The 22,374-nt window shown below is 50.7% G+C and overlaps 1 protein-coding gene across 9 annotated transcripts in view; it reads left to right on the top strand.

The window, feature by feature from the left end:
* MARK2 (microtubule affinity regulating kinase 2) overlaps positions 1–22,374 on the top strand; it is a 77,859-nt gene that overhangs the window by 53,317 nt on the left and 2,168 nt on the right. For 3 of the 9 annotated variants that reach the window (XM_081968155.1, XM_081968161.1, XM_081968154.1), the window contains exons 8-18: positions 984–1,220; positions 2,447–2,566; positions 6,524–6,623; positions 7,043–7,155; positions 8,002–8,134; positions 9,656–9,834; positions 10,861–10,958; positions 14,108–14,266; positions 15,305–15,556; positions 17,896–17,922; positions 21,591–21,635. In XM_081968155.1, coding sequence (XP_081824281.1) covers positions 984–1,220; positions 2,447–2,566; positions 6,524–6,623; positions 7,043–7,155; positions 8,002–8,134; positions 9,656–9,834; positions 10,861–10,958; positions 14,108–14,266; positions 15,305–15,556; positions 17,896–17,922; positions 21,591–21,635 — 1,463 coding nt within the window. The remainder of the gene's footprint in view (positions 1–983; positions 1,221–2,446; positions 2,567–6,523; positions 6,624–7,042; positions 7,156–8,001; positions 8,135–9,655; positions 9,835–10,860; positions 10,959–14,107; positions 14,267–15,304; positions 15,557–17,895; positions 17,923–21,590; positions 21,636–22,374) is intronic. The other 6 variants (XM_081968157.1, XM_081968159.1, XM_081968156.1 and 3 more) reach the window with 6 other exon arrangements.

Below are 22,374 nucleotides of genomic sequence, written 5' to 3'. Positions count from 1 at the left end.
TCCAAAAGGGGCTTGGGGCTTTAAGGGTGCCCCCTAAGCTGCAGAAGCACCCTGGCAGAAGAGTCGGTCAACTGCATCGCCAAAGAAAAGGCATGGCCCCACAGCCAGCACTCCTGCAAAATAGGTTGAGCCCAAGAGAAGGGCCCTTTCTAGATTTCTAGAGTTGTCGAGACTCCAGAAAAAGTCTAGAGAAGAGCAACGAAGAGGATTAAACATACAAAGAACGGTTGCATGAACTGGGTATGTCTAGTGCCACGATGGCAAACCTATGGCAGGCGTGCCAGAGTTGTGGGCACATGTGCTGTCACCAGCTGCTCTTTCGGGCTGAAAAACGCCCCCCAAAACCTGGTTTTGGGACATTTTTCAAGCAGTTTTGGGGCAGTTTTCATCCATTTTGGGGGCCAAAAATGACCTGAGAACGGATTGAAAACTCGCCTGAAAGGGTCCCCAAAGGAGGCCATTTTTGGGGCACTTTCAGGCTGTTTTTGTCCCAAAAACAGAATACAATAGAATAGAAGGAATAGAATAGAATAGAATAGAGAATTAGAATAGAGTAGAGTAGAATAGGACAGAATACAATAGAATAGAATAGAAAATAGAGTAGGATAGGAATGTAATAGAATAGAATAACAGAGTTGGAAGGGACCTTGGAGGTCATCTAGTCCAACCCCTGCTTGGTAGGAAATACTCAGGGAAATCCCATTGGCAGGAAAAGCCACTTGGTTAGAGTTACAGTTAGGCCACCATGAATTTGGACGGAAAAATGGACATTGCCAACGAATTCAGAGCGCATGCTTATACGTTTAGGAGGGCACTTACTTCCCGAGTCTTGGCCTATCTGCATTTCCTGGTGAAATACATGGGAAAATCCCATTGGCGGGAAAAGCCACTGTGAGCCTCCAGTCCCCTAATCCTCTGGCTTGCACGGCCCCTTCTCAGTTTCTCCCCTCCACACCCACTCCCTTCTCTTCCTCTCCCCCCAGGCAGAAAATCTGCTCTTAGATGCCGACATGAACATCAAGATTGCAGACTTTGGCTTCAGCAACGAATTCACGTTCGGCAACAAGCTTGACACGTTCTGCGGGAGCCCCCCGTACGCCGCGCCCGAATTGTTCCAGGGCAAGAAGTACGACGGGCCCGAGGTGGACGTCTGGAGCCTCGGGGTTATCCTCTACACACTGGTCAGCGGCTCCCTGCCCTTTGATGGGCAGAACCTCAAGGTACCTCCACTTCCTGCTTTGGACAGGAAGGGGCGGTGCAGGAGAGAGAGGCGGGAGGCGGGGGACGGACATCAGGAACGATGATTGGCAGTTCACTCCCTTCTATCCGGGGCATGGCGCATAAAGCGATGCTCGAGCAGGATCCCCAGGATTGTCTGGGACTCTGCACATCGTGTTACCCAAAGCAGAACCTCTACATTCGGTCACAGTTTTGTTCCATGTAGCATCAATTTTGCAAACTATCAAGCCCTCCCCCCAAAAAATAAGCCCTCCCCCCAAAAAATAAGCCTTCCCAAAAAATATTGCAACACAGCAGCAGCCAGGGGGGGGGGCACGCTCGCTGCCTTCTGCGCCTCAAAAATAATAAGGCCTCCCCAAAAATAATTCCAAGTGCTTATTTCAAGGGGGGGCAGAAAATAAGACCCTGTCTTATTTGGGGGGAAAACACGGTACAGGTAGTCCTCGACGTAACACGGATCGCTTAGCAACCATTCAAAGTTAACAACGGCACTGAAAAACAGGAGTTGGAACTGTTTTTCACACGCTTGACAGCCGTTGTGTCGCCCGCGGTCACACAATTTCCCTTTTTGCGACCCTCCTGCAAGCAAAGTTGGTGGAGAAGCCAGATTCACTTAAATGACCGGGGTTATTCAGTTAACAACTGCAGTGGTTTACTTAGCAACCGTGGCAAGAAAAGCTGTAAAATGGGGCAAAACTCACGTAACCAATGTTTCCCTTCGCGGCAGAAATGTTTCGGCTCAATTGGGGTCGTAAGTTGAGGACTACCTGTGCAATGTCTGGTGAAGTGAATACGAAGGGCCTTTTGTGGTTGGTGGAGATTCCCGGTCATCCTCCACGTCAGAGTTGTCTCAAAAGTGCTTTTGCCAAAGGCAGTTAGACTATTATTTTTCCCTTTCTTTTTTTTTTCCTCCAGAAAAATAAAATGTTCCAGTTGCCTTTTGAAAAAAGCACCTTTGAGAAAGGGCTTTGCCATACTCTGAGCAGCAGCTGTCTCTTTTTAATCAAGGAGGAAGGGGGGAAAAGAGCCGGGGAAACACAGTATATTGCAATTAACATCTTTTTTAAAAAGAAAGCCCACTTAAGATAAAGCTTCTAGCTCTCTTGAAGGAGAGAGTGCACGCCTGCACTTTTCTTGTCCTGCTTAAAATAAATGTTTGTCTCTTCCCCTCCTCCCCCCCCCCCCATCACTTCTTCTCCTTTTGCAGGAGCTGCGAGAACGGGTTTTGAGGGGGAAGTACCGCATCCCCTTCTACATGTCCACGGACTGCGAGAACCTGCTGAAGAAATTCCTCATCCTGAACCCCAGCAAGAGAGGCACTTTAGAGGTGAGCACCTGGAAGTGGGCCTGGATGAAACGCAAATGAAATGCGTTTCAAATGAAATGAAAGCTTCGGTGACTCCATCCAGCCCCCTCCTTCTCTGCCGTCCCCTTCTTCTTCTTTTGCCCTCCATCGTTCCCAGCATGAGGCTCTTCTCCAGGGAGTCCTTCTTCCTTCTCATTAGGTGGCCAAAGTCTTTGAGTTTCCTCTTCAGGATCTGGCCTTCTAAAGAGCAGCCAGGGTGGATCTCCTCTAGGACTGACCGTTTGGATGGCCTTGCAGTCCAAGGGACTCGCAGGATAGGTAGGTAGGTAGGTAGGTAGGTAGGTAGGTAGGTAGGTAGGTAGGTAGGTAGGTAGGTAGGTAGGTAGGTAGATAGATAGATAGATAGATAGATAGATAGATAGATAGATAGATAGATAGATAGATAGATAGATAGATAGATAGATGATAGATAGATAGATGATAGATAGATGATAGATAGATGATAGATAGATAGATAGATAGATAGATAGATAGAAGATAGATAGATAGATAGATAGATAGATAGATAGATAGATAGATAGATAGATAGATAGATAGATAGATGATAGATAGATGATAGATAGATGGATGGATGGATGGATGGATGGATGGATAGATAGATAGATAGATAGATAGATAGATGATAGATAGATAGATAGATAGATAGATAGATAGATGATAGATAGATAGATAGATAGATAGATAGATAGATAGATAGATAGATAGATAGAGTAGTTGTTGCAAAGCAGTGTCCGACCCATCGCAACCCCATGAACCATGTTTCTCCAGGCCTTCCTGTCCTCTCCCATCCTCTGGATTCCATTGAAGCTCAGGCCTATTGCTTCAGTGACTCCATCCAGCCACCACATTCTCTGCCGTCCCCTTCTCCTTCTTTTGCCCTCCATCGTTCCCAGCATGAGGCTCTTCTCCAGGGAGTCCTTCTTCCTTCTCATTAGGTGGCCAAAGTCTTTGAGTTTCCTCTTCAGGATCCGGCCTTCTAAAGTGCAGCCAGGGTTGATCTCCTCTAGGACTGACCGGTTGGATGGCCTTGCAGTCCAAGGGACTCAATGCAGGAGTCTTCTTCTCCAGCACCAGAGTTCAAAGGCCTCCATTCTTTGGCGCTCAGCCTTCCTTATGGTCGAAACTTCACAGCCCTCCATTGCAAATGGGAAAACCAGAGCCTTGACCAGACACCCTTATGATTGGCAGGGTGATGTCTCTGCTTTTTAGGATGCTCTCTAGATTTGCCACCAGCTCTAAAGATATGAGAAAGAACAGCTTCCTGTTTGGTTAAAGATTGCTTGTGATGGTTTGTGGTTGATGCAGAGGGATAACGGTATACAGGTAGCCCTCAACTTAACGACCACAGCGGAGCCCAACATGTACGTTGCTAAGCGAGACATTTGTGAAGTGAGTTTTGCCCCCGTGCTACGACCTTAACAGCTACGGTGTTAAGCGAATCCCTTCGGTTGTCAAGTGGGTCACACGGTTGTTAAGCGAATCTGACTTCCCCGTCGACTTTGCTTGTCGGGAAAGGTCGCAAAAGGGGACCTTCCCGACCAACATCATAAATACAAGTCAGTTGGCAAATGTCTGAATTAGGATCACGTAACCACAGGTACCGAGTGACGCGGTGGCTCGGGCTAAGAACCTGAAGCTTGTCGATGAGAAAGGTCAGCAGTTGGGCAGTTCGAATCCCCAGCGCCGCATAACGGAGCGAGCTCCCGTGACTTGTCCCAGCTTCTGCCAACCGAGCAGTTCGAAAGCACGTTTAAAAAACGCAAGTAGGAAAACAGGAGCCACCTTCGGTGGGAAGGGAACAGCATTCCGTGCGCCTTCGTCGTTGAGTCATGCCGGCCACCTGACCACGGAGACGTCTTCGGACAGCGCTGGCTCTTCGGCTTTGAAACGGAGATGAGCAGCGCCCCCTAGAGTCGGGAACGGCTAGCACAGATGTGCGAGGGGAGCCTTTACCTTAACCACAGGGATGCTGCAACGTTTATATGTGTGAAAATTGGCTTCTACGTTTTTCCAGTGTTAATTGTTGAACCGACACTAAATGAACGGTCGTAAGTGGAGGACTGCCTGTGCTTGGGGAAAGCCCCTGACTAGGTTGGTGTCTTTCACAAACATAACCAGTAGGTGGAGTTCACAGAACAGACACACACACACACACTCGGCCCGGTCAGCGAAAGACTTAGTGGCTGAGGTCTTTGGGCGGGTGGCTAATCCTGGCTAACCTTTCTGGGACTTCCTGTTTAATCCCCGAAGCCAGCAGCTCCCAGGCTAAGTACCAACCTCAGGCCTTTTTTGGCAGCCATGTGGCACGGCACGAGGGGCCAACGTCTCTCATCAACCCCTAGTCCTCCCTTCCCCTCCAGTTGCATCATCCCCATGGTGAGGTGATCCAAATGCAGGTGCTGGTTCCTATTTACGACGGTCACAGTGTCTCGGGGCGGGGGTGTCCCGTGATCCCCTTTTGCGACCTTCTGGCCAGCAAAGTCAACGGGAGAGCCCGAGTCACTTAACAACCGTGTTAGTAAATTAACAGCTGCGGTGATTCACTTAACAACGGTGGCAAGAAAGAGAAGGGGGAAAAAACAGACTTAACTGTCTCACTTTGCGGTGTAAATGTTGGGGCCCAGTTGTGGTCGTAAGTCGAGGACTCCCTATAATGGTTACGGAGTCGTGGGCCAGACGGCAAGAGCTCGCCCATCCCCGGATTCGTTGCTCAATTGATCTTTTTTGCACAAGGCCTGGTTCAATCCCAAGTCCGTCACGATCTTGCAAAATTTAATTTCGTAATTAGCGGTTTGGAAGGATGAAAACGGAACAAAACGGACGCCTGTTTCTCCCTTTTGTTACCGGGGCCATCAATCGCGGCCGTGAATAGCTGCTGATTTCAGGATCAGAAAAGGCCTCTCTTCACACTTCAAAAAGACCAAAAATTGGGGACGGGTGGGTGGGGGGACACGAAGGTGATTCAACATATGTCTTCAGCGAAAGCAATAGGAATCCTGGCTCCCTTCGGTTGTGTCATGTTTTCTTTGTTACCTTTGAAAGAGCAAGACGGTGCTTGGGAATAACATAGAGGCCCAGCTGTAACAATTACCCAACAATGGCTTATGGTTAATCCTGGGCAAATTTAGCCAGTTGTGGTTTAACAGAACCATTATGACAAGAGTTGGAAGGGATGCAGGAACTGGGCCTGGCTAGTCTAGGGAAGAGAAGGACCAGGGGAGACAGGAGAGCATCTTCCAGTATTTGAGGGGCTTCCCCAGAGAGGAGGAAGGGGGTCAAGCTATTCTCCAAGGCACCCGAAGGCCAGACAAGGAATAATGGATGGAAACTAATCAAGGAGAGATTTAACCTGGAAATAAGGAGAAATTTCCTGACAGGGAGAACAATCAACCCAAGGAGCAGAAGTTTCCTTCGGAAGTTGTGGGAGCTTCATCCCTGGAAGCTTTCAAGAAGAGACCGGACTGCCCTCTGTCAGAAATGGTGAAGGGTCTCCTGTTTGGAGGGGGGGTTGGACTAGATGACCTACAAGGTCCCTTCCGTCTCTGTTAATCTGACTCTGTCTAAGATGATCAAAGGCCTGGAGGCTAAACGGTTGCAGGAACTGGGCCTGGCTAGTCTAGGGAAGAGAAGGACCAGGGGAGACAGGAGACTTCCAATATTTGAGGGGCTTCCCCAGAGAGGAGGAAGGGGGTCGAGCTATTCTCCAAAAGCACCAGACAAGGAATAATAATGGATAACTGAACAAGGAGAGATTCAACCTGGAAATAAGGAGGAATTTCCTGACGGGAAAAACTTCAACTCCCAGAATTCTAGAGCCCCCTTGAAGTCCACGTGTCATCCAAAGGAGCCATCACCCCCGATGTCCCATCCCCGCTCTCTGCCGTTCTAATGCCTGCCTCTCCTTCCCCCCCCCCCCAGCAAATCATGAAAGACCGCTGGATGAATGTGGGTCACGAGGACGATGAATTGAAGCCTTACGTGGAACCTCTGCCAGACTACAAGGACCCTCGGCGGACAGGTACAACGTTAGGAAGGGGTGACGGACTAGGCCAGGGACGTCCAACCCAAGGCTCGTGGGATAGATTCGGCCCACAAGGGGGCTTAGATCTGGCCCCCGGGACCGTCCCGTGTCGCTTCTGCCAGTCAAATGGAGCTGGGGGGGGGGGGCTGCAAGCAGGCCCCTTGAGCTCCATTTTGGCTGGCAGAGGGCTGCCGGAAGCCATCGCAGCTGAAAACGGAGCGCTGATGCGGCCCTCAATGAAATCGAGTTTGACACCCACACCCCCACCCCTGGGTTGGGCGATCCTCGTTTGATTGGCTAGATGGGATGTTCCATCTTCTGAGCAGGGGGGGGGGAGGTCTTTCCTACAAGACGGTCTTGACTTTCCTCTTCCTCTTCCTCCCCCTCCCACCCCCTTCTTCTCCTTCGCCCTCCAGAGCTCATGATTTCCATGGGGTACACCAGGGAAGAAATCCAAGAGTCCTTAGTCAGCCAGAAGTATAATGAAGTGATGGCAACGTACCTGCTGCTAGGTTACAAGAACTCAGAGGTGAGTGCGAGGCAGCGGTGGGCGGGTGCGTCGAGCTTCTGAAGGCCAACCTGCAGGGGTGGTTTGCGATCCCGAAGCAGGCAGGCTGATTAGTCACGTTGCTTTGGGTGCTCTTCATATTCTTTCTTTCTTCTAGTTGTCACGTGTGGGTACATAAATAAGGCAAGGTGATTTTTAGAGGGAAGGAGGGGTGGGGTGGCCTAAGAGGTGGAGCTCTCGCCTCATAATCAAGAGGCTGTGAGTTCAATCCTAGGTAGAGGCAGATATTTCTCTCTCTGGGCACAAGGGGAATATATCTGCTGGACAAAACTCTCCATTGGCGACAGGAAGGGCATCCGGCCAGTAAACACTCTGCTGGCTCCATTCAGTGTCCCAGACTCCACATTGCAAGGGATTATGGGGTCGTTAAAAGAAGATATGATGATGCCCTGTTAAAATCAGCTGTTGCATTTATGTTGAGACTCTGGAAAGAGTGCAGAGAAGAGCAACAAAGAGGATTAGGGGACTGGAGGCTAAAACATATGAAGAACGGTTGCAGGAACTGGGTAGGTCTAGTTTGATGAAGAGGAGGACCAGGGGAGACATGATAGCAGTCTTCCAATATCTCAGGGGTTGCCACAAAGAAGAGGGAGTCAAGCTATTCTCCAAAGCACCTAAAGGCAGAACAAGAAGCAATGGGTGGAAATTAATCAGGGAGAGAAGCAACTTAGAACTAAGGTTTTTTTGGGGGGTGGGGAGCTCTGCCTCCGAGGACTTGCGCGACGGATCGGGTAGAAGCCGCCTCGGAGCTCTGGAGCCTTTCCTGATTCCCCTCTTTCCCTCCCCCCCCCCCCCGGGCTCTTCCAGCTTGACAACGACAGCAGCACGCTCAAACCTCGCACCCAGCCTGAGCTCACCAACAGCACGGTCCCCTCCCCTTCGCACAAGGTACAGCGCAGCGTCTCCGCCAACCCCAAGCAGCGCCGCTTAAGTGACCAGGGTGAGTTTCTTCCACTTCCGGGGTCCCCCTTCATTCTGGGACATGCAGGGAGGGGGAAGGGGGGCCTCTCCTGCACAAGGGGGGTTCCTTGATTTATTTATGATCCCACCTTGTATCGGTTTTTTTAATGAATAATCCAAGGTGCCAAAAGACATCTTATTTTCCCCTACGACAACAAACCTGTGAGGTGCGTTGGGCTGAGAGAGAGAATGATTGGCCCCCAAATCACCCAACCAGCTTTAAGGAAGGGACTAGAACTCGCCATCTCCTGGTGAGGCTAACACAGAACTAGAACTCACTGTCTCCTTGTGATTGGCCCACCCAGCTGCTTCATGCCTGAGGTGGGACTAGAACTCACCATCTCCTGGTGATTGGCCCAAAGTCACCCAGCTGCTTCATGCCTGAGGTGGGACTAGAACTCACCATCTCCTGGTGATTGGCCCAAAGTCACCCAGCCGGGTTTCATGGCTAACACAGAACTAGAACTCACCGTCTCCTTGTGATTGGCCCAAAGTCACCCAGCTGCTTCATGCCTAAGGTGAGACTAGAATTCACTGCCTCCTAGTGACCGGCCCAAAGTCACCCAACAGTTTTCAGGCCTAAGATGAGACTAGAACTCACCATCTCCTGGTGATGGGCCCAAAGTCACCCAGCTAGGTTTCATGGCTAACACAGAACTAGAACTCACTGTCTCCTTGTGATTGGCCCAAAGTCACCCAGCTGTTTCATGCCTAAGGAAAGGACTAGAATTCACCGTCTCCCAGCATTATAGATAGCCAGTTTCATGTTGTGGTGAAAGGGGTGGCCTAGGAACCAGAGACAGTGAATTCTAGGGTTTTTGGACATAAAAGCCAGCTGGGTAGTTCAGCCAATCAACAGGAGACGGTGAGTTCTAGTCCCGCCTCAGCCCTGAAAGTCAGTTTGGAGACTTTGGGCCAATTACTCGGAGATGGTGAGTTCTAATCCCGCCTTAGGCCTGAAAGCTGGCAGGGCAATTTTGGGCCAATCACCAGGAGGCAGTGAGTTCTAGTGCCACCTTAGGTACGAAAGCCAGCTGAGTGATTTGGGCCAGTCCCTCTCTCTCAGCCCAACCCACCTCACAGGGTCGTTGTGGTGCGGAAAATTGTGTGTGTGTGTGTTGCGGTGTTAGTATTTAGCCCCCACCTTGGGATCACCAAAGCGATGTGTGTGCGTGTGTTTGTGCACACACACGTGTATAAATCAGTGAATAGGCAGGACAAAAATGAGATAACAACGATAATAATAATAATAATGAGAGCATTTTCCTTTGCACTTTTTGAGTCTTTGATGTAAATCGCCTGGAATCTTTTCCGTTTGGCCGCCTTAAAAGTGCCTCGTTGTCCTCGAGGTCTCACCTTTGGGAGGGTCTCGTGTGCATGTGTGCGTGTGCGTGTGTGTCTTCTTTTGCCCCTAAAGGACAGCCCTGGTTCCCCTCCCTCCCTCCCTCCCTCCTTCCTGCATCTCCCTGGCACTCACTCTCTTCTTGCCCTCTGCCCGCAGTACCCAACCTCCCGACGTCCACCTCTTACTCCAAGAAAACGCAGGCTGCCAACGCTGAGAACAAGAGGCCCGAAGAGGAGAGGGAGGCCGGGCGCGGCAAGGCTGGGAGTACCGTCAAAGTGCCCGCCAGCCCCCTGCCCAGCCTGGAGAGGAAAAAGAGCACCCCTATGCCCTCTACGGTCAGTGCCCTAAGACACACACACACACACACACACACCGCGGGCTTTGGGGGGGCGCAGAGAGTGGCTCCATCGCTGACCTGTAACTGCCTGTCCAGCGTGGCCGCTCGGGAGTTTCCTTCCCAGCTAGTCCTCGACCTACGACCCTCATGGAGTCCCCAATTTCTGTCCTCGTAAGACACGACCGCCGTTAAGTCGAGGCCAACCTGATCTTAGCCCCTGCTTTGCGGGGGTTGTAAAACGAACGCCGGCGGCCACAATGTGAACCCCACGTTGGTCGTAAAGCAAGTCTATTGATTCGCATGGACGTTTTTCGCTAAAAAGTACGGAAACCATCAAAAAGCCTCCTATAAATCAAGTCAAACTATCAGCAGCCATGTTCTCCAAAAATGGTTATTTAATTAGTAGTGGGGATATACTTGGGTTGAACTTCAGAACTGAGTTATAAATACTTTTTTGGGGGGTGTTCGTTGTAGCTTCAAATGGTTGCTAAGCAACCGGTCGTAAGTCGAGGACTACCTGTATTGCTATACCTGAATAAAGTACTGTTCTACAGGTAGTCCTCGACTTAATGGCCACAATTGAGCCCAACGTTTATGTGGCTCAATGGAATATTGGCGGAGCGCGTTGTGCCTCCTTTTACGACTTTTCTTGCCGCTGTTGTTAAGTGAACCATTCAATGTGAAGTTAGTCGTGCGGTCGTGAAGCAAATCTGGCTTCCCCGTAGTGAGAAGGTCGCAAAAAGGGATCAGTGACCCCAGGGACGCTGCGCCCGTCATAAATACGAACCGATTTACCATGCATCTGAATTTTGATCCCACGATCACGGGTCGCAAGTGCTGCAGCGGTCGTAAGTGCGGAAAAACAGCCGCGAGTCCCTTTTTGAACGTTGAACCGCCACTCAACGAAGTGTTGTAAGTCGAGGACTACCTTTTTCCCCGATGAGAAGCGCTGGAAAGCTGCTGCCATGCGTGCCCACCCTGGCACAGTGCCCGTCCCTCACTGGGCATTTTTCTTCCTCTGCAGAACAGCGTCCTCTCAACCAGCACAAACCGGAGCCGCAATTCACCCATGCTGGACCGCGCCAGCTTGGGTCAGAACTCGATACAGAACGGCAAAGATAGGTAAGGAGGAAGAAGAGGAGGAGGAGGAGGAGGAGGGAAGTCGGCCTGCCCACCACAGAGGTTGCCCCACCCCAGGAACAAAAGTTCCTATTTAAAGCAGGGGGTCTCCTCCCTTCGCCACTTTTTAAAGATTTGCAGACCTGGGTATTGAGTTAAAACTTGTTTTAAAAATTATTTTTCTTTATTAAATTTTTATTTGCACATTTTCCCCCCCTTTAATAAACACAAGTTGCTTAGTCAATGGTGTATGGTCTGAGTGCATTTACTTTTACAGAAGAATAATAATCGTTCTGGTAATAATAGTAGCAATAATAATAATAGTAGTAGTAATAATAATGCTTATTTATACATAAAAATAGAAGGGCTCAGGGGCTAAGGCGCTGAGCTTGTCTATCAGGAAGGTCGGCAGTCGGGCGGTGCGAACCCCTAGTGCCGCGTAATGGAGCGAGCTCCCGGGACTTGTCCCAGCTTCTGCCAACCTAGCCGTTCGAAAGTGCATAAAAAATGCAAGTAGAAAAATAGGAGCCACCTTTGGTGGGAAGGGAACAGCATTCCGTGCACCTTCGGCGTTGAGTCATGCCGGCCACATGACCACGGAGACGTCTTTGGACAGTGCTGGCTCTTCGGCTTTGAAACGGAGATGATCACCGCCCCCTAGAGTCGGGAACAACCGGCACATCTCTGCGAGGGGAACCTTTACCTTTTATATATAAAAATAGCCTTTCATCAGTTCCTTTAACAGTTTTTACATAACAGTTTTTTTACTCTTTGTTATTCTTATTGGTATATAGTTGCAGTGCTATGTAGTGTATTGATATGTGTGGATAGATAGATAGATAGATAGATAGATAGATAGATAGATAGATAGATAGATAGATAGATAGATAGATAGACAGACAGTTAGACAGATGATAGATAGATAGATAGATAGATAGATAGATAGATAGATAGATAGATAGATAGATAGATAGATAGATAGATGATAGATAGATAGACAGACAGATAGACAGATGATAGATAGATAGATAGATAGATAGATAAATAGACAGACAGACAGATGATAGATAGACAGACAGACGGATGATAGATAGATAGATAGATAGATAGATAGATAGATAGATAGATAGATGATAGATAGTTAGATAGATAGATGATAGATAGATAGATAGATAGATGATAGATAGACAGACGGATGGATGATAGATAGATAGATAGATAGATAGATAGATAGATAGATAGATAGACAGACAGACAGACAGACAGTTAGACAGATGATAGATAAATAGATAGATAGATAGATAGATAGATAGATAGATAGATAAATAGACAGACAGATGATAGATAGATAGATAGATAGACAGACAGACGGATGGATGATAGATAGATAGATAGATGATAGATAGATAGTTAGATAGATAGATGATAGATAGATAGATAGATAGATAGATAGATAGATAGATAGATAGATGATAGATAGACGGACGGACGGACGGACGGACGGATGATAGATAGATAGATAGATAGATAGATAGATGATAGATAGATAGTTAGATAGATAGATGATAGATAGATGATAGATAGATAGATAGATAGATAGATAGATGATAGATGATAGATAGAAAATAGATAGACAGACAGACAGATATAGAGGACAGATAGATGTAGATATTGGCATATAATTTTCCCCTCCCCTCTCCTTCCCTAAAGCGCTTCAACGCCTTTTTGAAAACGAGTTGGATCTAAATCGACCCACGTTTAAAAGTCCCACGTGTGGCCTGGACCCAGCCTTGCAAGCCACCCCTGCGGAAGGGATACCTCTTGGAGGTGCAGAAGGGTTGCTAAAAGGACCCCCACCTTGCCCCCATGCCCCTCCCCACCCCGGCGCTTAGCTTTAAAGTATCCATTGATGCTACCCCTGGACTGATAAGGGGAAGGGGGTGTGTGTATGGAGGACACCTCCTCTCATCTCCATTTGGTGAGAGAGAGAGGGGCTTCCTTTACTTCCCCTGCAGGCTGCCCCTCTCCCCTGAATTCCTGGCCGAAAGTCCTTTCCCACGTTCTTGGGATACTTTTCCCTTAGCTAGCAAGGAGCAAGCCTCATCCCTTCATTCCTGTGACATTCACACACACACACACACACACACACACACACACACACACACACACACACACACAAACTTGCATGCCTGTTTTTCTTCGGACCCAAACCCCTGGTTCCTTCAAAGCTTCAAACAATTCATACACCCACCCCACTCCACTCCAGAGAGCCTCCATTCGCCTCCATCTCCTTCTCTCGTTCCATCTGGGGGGGAGTGGAATGTGCTTACTTCATATACATATATACTGGGTTGTGTATTGTATATTTGCTTTCCCCAGAATTCCTTTGGCGCTCTTGTCTGTTGGCGTGGCAGGGTTGGTTGAGGGGACCTCCCCCCCTCGCCTTTAGCTGGTGATGGAATGGGACGAAGGAATGGGCAGGATGAAAAGGAGGGAGGGGGAGGGAAGAAAAGATTGGAGGGAAAGGAAAGGAAGATAGAAGAAAGGAAAGAAGGAAAGGGGAGGAAGGAAGAGAAATGTGCAGAAATCAGGGAAGGGAAACAATGGAAAACGGGAAGAGAAAGGAAAGGTAAGGGACAAGGGGAGAGGAGAGGAAGGTAAAAGAAGAAAGGAAGGACGATAGAAGAAAGGAAAGAAGGAAGACAAATGTGCAGAAATCAGGGAAGGGAAACATTAAGGAAAAGGGGAAGAGAAAGAAAAGATAAGGGGAAAGGAGAGAAGAGGAAGGTAAAAGAAGAAGAGAAGAGAGATAGAAAAAAAGAAGGAAAGGAAGACAAATGTGCTGAAACCAGGGAAGGGAAACAAAAGAAAAGGGGAAGGAGTAAGGGAAGAGAAAGAAAAGATAAGGAGGGGAGAGGAGGGTAAAAGAAGAAGGGAGGGGAGGAGAGGAAAGGCATAGCCTCCACGATGACCAGCTGCAGAGGGGCAACATCACCGGATAGTCTGGGGCGGTCGGTGGGGGCCTCCTGCAGATTTCATCCGCCAACCTGCTTCACCCCCTAATTCCCCACCCCCACCCCATTTCCTCTCCTTGGTTTGGACCTTCGGCTTCTCCCTGGCTTGATTTTATTTTTTCTCCCCCTCCCCCCCAGCCTAACCACTCCGGGCTCCAGGGCCTCTACCGCCTCCGCTTCCGCCGCCGTGAGCTCCGCGCGCCCGCGACAGCACCAGAAATCCATGTCCGCCTCGGTGCACCCCTCCAAGCCCACGCTGCCCCCCACCGACAATCACTGCGAGGCCCAGCGACCTAGGCAAGTGGGCAGCTGCGTGCTCCCCGGAGTCTTTCCTTCCCTCCCTCCCTCCCTCCTGCTTCTCTCCCTCCAGGTCTCTCCAGCTGCCCCCCTCGGCTTCATTGTTCTGCGTCCTGTCCTGGCCCCAGAGCTGTGACCCTCGCACGGGGGTTGCCTAGAGGGGATCGGGGCAGAACAATGGAGAGGCTTGGGGGTCCTGCCCAGAAACCTGGGAGGGGGACATCCCCTATATTTTAGGGGATCTTCCTTTAACACAGCAGCTGTGGAGGGCAACCCTCCTTCTCCTGTGGGGCAGCCGTGGGGTTTTCCTTCGGTGCCTGCCCCCCCCCCCCCCTGCAGAACGAGGGCTGCCTTCCCCTTCTGCCTAGATGCTCATTTCTACCTGCTAGCAGGCTTTGGAAAACAGCAGCCCTGGTTTCTCACATCAAGCCAGGAATCTTGGTTTGTGGAAGTTCATCATGAACGGGGGGCTTTTCTTAAGAGCATCGAAGATCGCTTGGGCCTACAGGCTGGAAGGGGGATACATGGTTTCATGGCATCCTTCAAGTGCCCTCAAACGCTTCAGAGCCCTGGGTCAGCTTACGATCCTGGCTTGTTTGGAACCAGGACGGTGTTGCTGATTCCAACTGGGTGTGCTTCCCCCCCACTCCATGCCCAGGACGAAGCAAATCAAGTTTTGATAGGTAGTCCTCTACTTGTGAACACGAGTCACTAAGCGGTGGTGGTGTGAAGCGAAACAGCACCGGGCCACCCCTGATTTCACCATCTTTTCGGCCTCGGTCGTTAAGTGATTCAGCTTCCCCACCGTCACTGTTGAAGCCTCCTCCAAGAGCCCCCAGATACTACCTAAAAATGGCCTCCAAGTCCAACCCAACAGATCTGCTGTCTGCTCACTCCTTCCCCAGGGATCCCAAACCAGCATTCGTAGTTAGAACGTGGCTTCTCTCTCTTCTCAGCCCACACCTCCCAAGGCAGAGGGGTGGAGGGTCTCCCGGTCCGGCCTCCCCTGATTGACCTCCTTCTTCTCCTTACCCACAGCACGGCCCCCCAGCGGGCTCCCGTGGCCTCCCCTTCCGCCCACAACATCAGCAGCGCCCTCCCCGAGCGCACCAACTTCCCGCGGGGCATCCAGAGCCGCAGCACTTTCCACGCTGGGCAGCTCCGGCCGGTCCGGGACCAACAGAACCTCTCCTACGGCCTGACGCCCGCCTCGCCTTCGGGCAACAGCCAAGGGCGGAGAGGGGCGTCGGGCAGCCTCTTCAGCAAGTTCACCTCCAAGTTCGTACGCAGGTGAGCCGGGGAGGGGAGGCAACGAAGTGGGGGAGGGGACCCCCAGTGCATCCTGGGTGGCGTGACTGCATGGAGATGGGGTGAGGGGGGCAGGGTGGGAGTGAGATGGGACCCTCCCCTTCGTTTCTGCTCCCCTATGGGAAACGTCCCAGCTGTTCTCGGGGGCTCCGAGGGGCGCATGTTGGCTGATTCTTTGTGTGTGTTGGATCCCTCGCTGGCCCACCCTCTCCCCCCCTCCCTCCCACGTCCCCCGCCACAACGTCACAGCCCATTGTCCGCCATCCGCTGGTGGCGGCGCAGTGGCGAGAGGGCGGTACTGCAGGCTGCCTGCAATTTGGCAGTTCGAATCTCACCAGGCTGGAGGTTGACTCAGCCTTCCGTCCTTCCGAGGCCGGTCAAATGAGGACCCAGATTGTTGAGGGGGGGGAGGCCCCTGCAAGACGCTGACTCTTAAACGCTTAGAAAGGGCTGTAAAGTGGGATATAAGTCTATATCCCGCTTTATCCCGCTGCTCGTGCTTCTTGCTATCTGTCCACCCTATCTGTCCACGCTCGAATCACACGCTCTGCAGGCAGTGCCCAAGAATCCAACCACGCACGGCGAAGTCCAGAAGGGGGTCCCTCAGCAGGCCAACCAACCCAAGTGGGTCTGGGATGCAAAGAACAGCCTAGAAATCCCTCTCCCTCCCACCCACCCACCCAAAAAGGAGACTTTCTTTGCAGTAACTCAGCTGGGGAGCAACAAGCCATCGTTCAGGATGGCTTAGCCATCATTGTCACTGCAAAGCCCGGGATGGGGTGGGTGGGATGATGGCTCCTGATAACAGGACCCCTGAAGTAAGAATAACAGGAGTTGGAAGGGACCTTGGAGGTCTTCTAGTCCATCCCCCCACCCTGCTTACACCGTTTCAGACAAATGGGGCTTCGATGCCTTTGGTTCTTCTGGGGCTGTGATGGTAAACCTACGGCAGGAAGGTGGCACGCAGGGTCCTTTCTCTGGGCACGTGTGCCGTTGCCAGCTACTCTTCCAGTTTCCGGCGCGGCCAGTTGGCCTTCGCGGGCGCCTGAGTGCCGGAAAATGGCCCGAAAAACAGACCGTTTTTGGGAGCCATTTTCAAGGCGGTTTTTGCACTGTTTTGGGGGGGCTCAAAATGGCTCGAAAAACGGCTTGAAAACAGCCCAAAAAACACCCCAAAACTTTCCAGCTGGTTCGGTCACCCAGTGCCGAAAACTTTCGCCATCACTGTTCTGGGGGATTGTAATTTGGAATCACCAGTTCCCCCATCTCAGCCGTGTGCGGCAAAATTGTCCTCCGCCTCCCCACCTCACCCCTTAAATTTTCCGGGTTGGGGGGTTACCCCAGTCCTAACTGCCCACCTGCCACTTTTTCAGCCAAGGCCGCCCAGCGTTCCTCAACCTTGGGGGCGCTTTTAAGCTGGGCGGACTTCAACTCCCAGAATTCCCTTGCCAGGGTCGCTCTGCTCCGCCGGTTCTCATCTCTTTTGCTTCTGCCGGCTGGGGGAATTCTGGGAGTTGAAGTCCGCCCATCTTAAAAAAAAAAAACCCCTCAAGGTTGAAAAAAAAAAAAAAAACCAAGATGGCCTATTAAATATTAGAAGGACGGCCGAAATCAATTGAAAGTCTGCAAGCCCAAACCACAAACCTCTGTGTGTGTGTGTGTGTGTGTGTGTGTGTGTCCGTCCGTCTGTCCGAGAGGCTGTTTTGTAAACCTTCCTCCTTCTTTTTCTTCTTCTTCTTCTTCGCAAGACCCCAAGAGGAGGGGAGGGAGTTTGGGAATTGGGAGGGGTGGGACCCACCTCTGTGCAGTCCAGCGCCTCCTGTCTCCAGCCCCCCCCTCCCTTTTCTTTTGCTGTATGTTTTACCTTCCTTCCTGCCCCCACTCCCAACCCAACCCATCCTTCTGTAGGTCCTTCCCTGGGCAGCCTCCAGCCAAAGGGGGCTATGGGGCGGAAGAGAGAGGAGGCGTGAGCCCGGATTCCCCACTCCCTCTCGTCTTCCAAAAAGAGGCGATCAGGGCTTTTGGGAAGCCCCCCCTCCCCCCCCTCAATCCCACCCTCCCAGTTTGAGACACGGGGAGGCTGCTTGTCTTCCTGCATTGGATGGAAGGAACAAGACACCGGTGGGGGGGAAGGGGGGAAGCATTGGCATCAGCCTCCCTTTCCTTAAAGATCACCCCCTCAATCTGGGGAGGGAAGATGGGGTCCCCGGCCTATTCCAGGGACCCGTGGATTGTTCATTTCACACTTTCACGCTTGCTCATCCACCCACCACCGTGTTTTTTTCCTCCCCCCTCCCTTTTTTTACCCCCTCCCCTTCTAGAAATCTGTCTTTCAGGTTTGCCAGAAGGTAGGCGTTCGTCACTCTGGAATTTGTTCTTTTTCCTCCTCCTCTTCTCCTTCCTCTCGTGCAACACTCACCTCCTCCCTGCCAGCTTCTCTCTCTCTCTCTCTCTCTCTCTCTCTCTCTCTGTCCCCTCAACCTGTGGTGGCCAAGGGTGGCTGTGTGTGAACGCAGAGAGCACCCTTAAAGGGACAGTTGGGGCAGGGGTCTCTTTAGCTCTCGGCCTGCAGGAAGGGAAGCCCACTGGGATGTGGGGAGGGGCTGTTCCGTCCCATCTGGGTTGCCAAATAAATTGGTTTAGCGTACGAGAAAGCTGTCTCTTTAACGGTGATTCTCCATCTTTGTGGTTTTTGCCTTGACTGGGCCTCTGCTCTTTCTAACCAGAATCTCCCCCTCCCTCCCACCCCCTTCCTCCTTCCCCACTCCTTCCCCACGCTTATCCCCCTCCTCTCCCTGCATGGTGATGGTTAGGAGGAGCTGGGCTGTTCCTTTGCTCTGCGGCGGGACGCTGCCTTGAAGGTTCAGGCTTAGCTTGCAGGAGGTGGCAAACGGGAGCCCGGCCAGGGGAACTTCACAGCCCTCCTCGGGGATAAAAATGGAGGCCTGGGGAGGGGTTGCACCCCCCAAGCGGACGATGCTATTCGTGGTGCTGGTTGCAATGATCTCTTTTCAAGGGAGAAAAAAAAACACACACGGAGAGATCACAGATGGTAAATTTACGAGAGCCACTTTGGCCTAGCGGTTAAGGTGCTGGGCTAGGAACCAGGTGCCTGAGAATCCTAGTCCTGCCTTAGATGTGAAGAACCAGCCAGGTGACTTTGGGCCAGTCTCTCTCTCCCTCTCTCCGCTCTACCCACCTCGCGGGGTGATTGTTGTGGGGAAAATAAGCGGGGGAAGGATAGGTACGTTCACCACCTTGAGTAAAATAAACAGTAGTAAAGCTGGGATCAAAATAAAGAGAGAAATCTGGCCGCGTCATATGACCGCAATTGAGCTCAAACTTTCGGTTGCTAAGTGTGTCAGGGTTCCAAATAGCATCCAAAAGTAAATCAGAGTCCGAGGCAAAGTATTGCTCAAGGTTCCAATTTATGAAGAGAGCCATGTTGGCACATCTGGGAAAACCCGAATCTGAAAGCTTGCCGGTTTTCCCCACCCAGTCGAAAGTTCAAGATCTTTCCCCCCACACCCACAAGTCCATCCCATGGTCCAATCTTCCACTGCTATGCTGGCAGCTTCCGCCCATCCAGTTCCGGTCAGGTGCAGAGGTGCAGAGACAAAGGATGACCTTGGCTTCCTAGAAAGAATGTTGTTATGGCTACATATCATCGAACTCCGTACAATTCCCCCCTCCCATTTTCCCACCATAGGAAAGGCATAGTACAATAATAGAAAGTGTGGCAGGCCAAAGATCCAAAAGAAGAGATGGCTACAGCCTGAGACGTGTTCGTTCAGTGAGTTTTGCCCCGTTTTGCGACCTTGCTTGCCACAGTGGTTAAGTTAGTCACATGGCTGTGAAGTGACTCTGGCTTGCCCATTGACTTCGCTTGTCAAAAGGTCGCCAAAGCAGATCACATGACAACACACACACACACACAAACACCGGGTGGGGGCACATTACAACCGTCGTAAACATGAGTCAGCTGTCAAGTGTCTGAATTTTGATCATGTGACTATGGGGATGCTGCAACGGTCATAAGTTTGAAAAAAGTTAACTTTTTTCACTGCCGTTGTAACTTTGAACGGTCGCTAAACGAACTGTTTGTAAGTCTAGAACTGCCTGTGTAGGGTGCTATCGATCAGCTAAGTCTCCTGCTGCAGTTGCCATATGCTTCCTCTCTCAAATCAGGAGGACGTCGTGCTGTCACTTTTCAGCCGTCACTTCTACAAAGTCGCGTGTGAGCTGCGAGATGCCAGTCTTAACTAAATGGAATCGAGCCAGCTTCATCTCCTTGAATTAACTCCGGTTTAAACTCCGGAAAATAAGCAGAATTGGAAGGGGGGGGGGTTTGTTTCCAAGTACCCAGCCTTTGCTTCAGCAATATCTGCTTCCTGACAGCCCTTTGCACTTAAAGAAAGAAAGAAAGAAAGAAAGAAAGAAAGAAAGAAAGAAAGAAAGAAAGAAAGAAAGAAAGAAAGAAAGAAAGAAAGAAGAGAGAAGAAGGAAAGAGGGAGGGAGGCGTGGAGAGAAAGAGAAAGGAAGGAAAAGGGAGGGAAGAAGGAAGGAAAGGGAGGGAGGAGTGAGAGAAAGAAGGAAAGAAAGAAGGAAAAGGGGAGGGAAGAAGGAAGTAAAGAGGGAAGGAGGAGTGGAGAGAGAAAAAGGAAGGAGGGAAGAAGAAAGGAAGGAAAGATGGAGGGAGGAATGGAGAGAAAGGAAGGAAAAGGGAGGGAAAAAGGAAGGAAAGGGAGGGAGGAATGGAGAGAAAGGAAGGAAAAGGGAGAGAAGAAGGAAGGAAAGAGGGAGGGAGGAATGGAGAAAGAGAGAAAGAAATAAAGGAGGGAAGAAGGAAGGGAGGAGTGGAGAGAGAAAGGAAGGAAGAAAAGAGGGAGGGAGGAATGGAGAGAAAGAAAGGAAGGAAAAGGGAGGGAGGAATGGAGAGAAAGAAAGGAAGGAAAGGGGAGAGAAGAAGGAAGGAAGGAGTAACAAGGGGGAGGTAAAATGGAAGGAAGGGAAACGGAAAGAAGGAAAAGAAAAAAGGAAGAGAAGAAAGGAAACGAAAGAGGAAGGAAAGAGAAAGAAATAAAGAAAGAAAAGGAAGGAAGAAGGAAACAAGGAAGGAAGAGAAAGGAAGGGAAATGGAAAGAAGGAAAATAAAAGGGAAGAAAAGAGAGGAAACAAAAGAGAAACAAAAGGAAGAGGAAGGAAGGAAAAGAAAGAAAGAAAAAGAAGAGTTAGAAAAGGAAGAAGGTAACAAGGAAGAGAAAGGAAGGGAAATGGAAAGAAGGAAAAGAAAAAGGAAGAGAAGAAAGGAAAGAGTTAGAAATGAAAGAGAAAGAGAGGGAGGAAGGCCTCTGAGTCATGTTGGGTTTGGAGGAGCATTCCCCAAAACTGGGAGGGTTCGAACAAAAAGCGAAAAGAGATGAAACTTGTTTGACACGGGAGCTGCCCACATACGCTGCCGTTTCCCACTTCTGTCGTGCCCGAAAGAAATAATTCAGCCGCCTTCGGAGGCCTCTAAGGAGAGGCTGGGGGTTCTCTTGGCTCTTTTGAAGACCACCCAGTGGGGTTCATGGCAGACCTAGTGTCCAGACCAGGAGTCCGCTCCCTCATTCCGTGGCTCAGCCTGTTTTCCCCCACTCCAAGGAGCTCCATCTCCTCCTCCTCCTCCTCCTTCCTTTGTTCCTTGCTTGTCTGTGGCTTTTGCTGTTTGGGAATGGAGTAGAGAAACGGTGCTTGCACCCAGACAAACGAACCCAAGGCTGACCCCTGTAGCTTTTCCCCACAAAAAGCTGCCTTGGCTGATCCCAGCATGCCGAACAACAACTGAGAGGGGCTGTCCGCTCTGCCTGGGGTGCCCCACCACACCTTAGCTCCCCCCTCCCCCCTCCTCCGAATGCCTTGAAGCCCCCCCCCCCCCCCCCATTCCCACGGCTTGGGCAAAAAGAAAACAAAAATCAGGGGCAGGAAATGCTAACTGGAGGGTGCTGATGGCTTGTCTCCTGCTCTGTTTTTTGAGGAACCTGCATGAGCCCGAAAGCAAAGACCGCGTGGAGACCCTCAGGTGAGACGCAGCCAGGGCTGGGAGGGGCTTCCCACCCTGGGCCCACTCGGACTGTTTCTCCCACAGGGCCAGGCTGCTCCTTGGCACCTACCTCCATTCTTACACCTCTTCGTTGCCCTGACCTCCTTCTCTTTTTTCCTCCTCCTCGTCCTCCTGTCTAGCACTGATGATATTACCTAGTCTGGTAATTAAATGTCTGCAAGAAAACAACCACACTTGGAGAGCACCAAGGACCTCACAGTCCTCCTCCTCCACCACCATCTCCTCCTCCCACCTCTAGTTTAACACTGATGATGTTACCTAGTCTGGTAATTAAATGTCTGCAAGAAATCAACGATGCTCAGAGAGCACCAAGGATCCCACAGCCCTCCGTCTCCTCTTACTCCTTCTCCATCATCACTACCACCATCACACCACCTCCTTTCACCTCTAGTTTAGCACTGATGATGTTACTTAGTCTGGTAATGAAACGGCTGCAAGAAAACGACGCTCAGAGAGCACCAAGGACCTCACAGTTCTCCTCTGCCTCCTCCTCCTCCAACACCACCAACACCTCCTCCTCCCACCTCTAGTTTAACACTGATGATGTTACCTAGCCTGGTAATTAAATGTCTGAAAGAAAACAGCCGCGCTCAAGAGAGCACCAAGGACCTCACAGTCTTCCGTCTCCTCCTCCTAATTCTTTCTCTTTCCATCTCTCCCCCCCTCAGCTCTTCTGGGTTACGGATCGGACTGGGCA

The sequence above is a fragment of the Natrix helvetica genome (assembly GCF_964273705.1).
Source record: "Natrix helvetica genome assembly, chromosome: 16".
In the NCBI taxonomy this organism is placed as follows: Eukaryota; Metazoa; Chordata; class Lepidosauria; order Squamata; family Natricidae; genus Natrix; species Natrix helvetica.
This window is presented reverse-complemented; position numbering and strand designations above follow the sequence as displayed.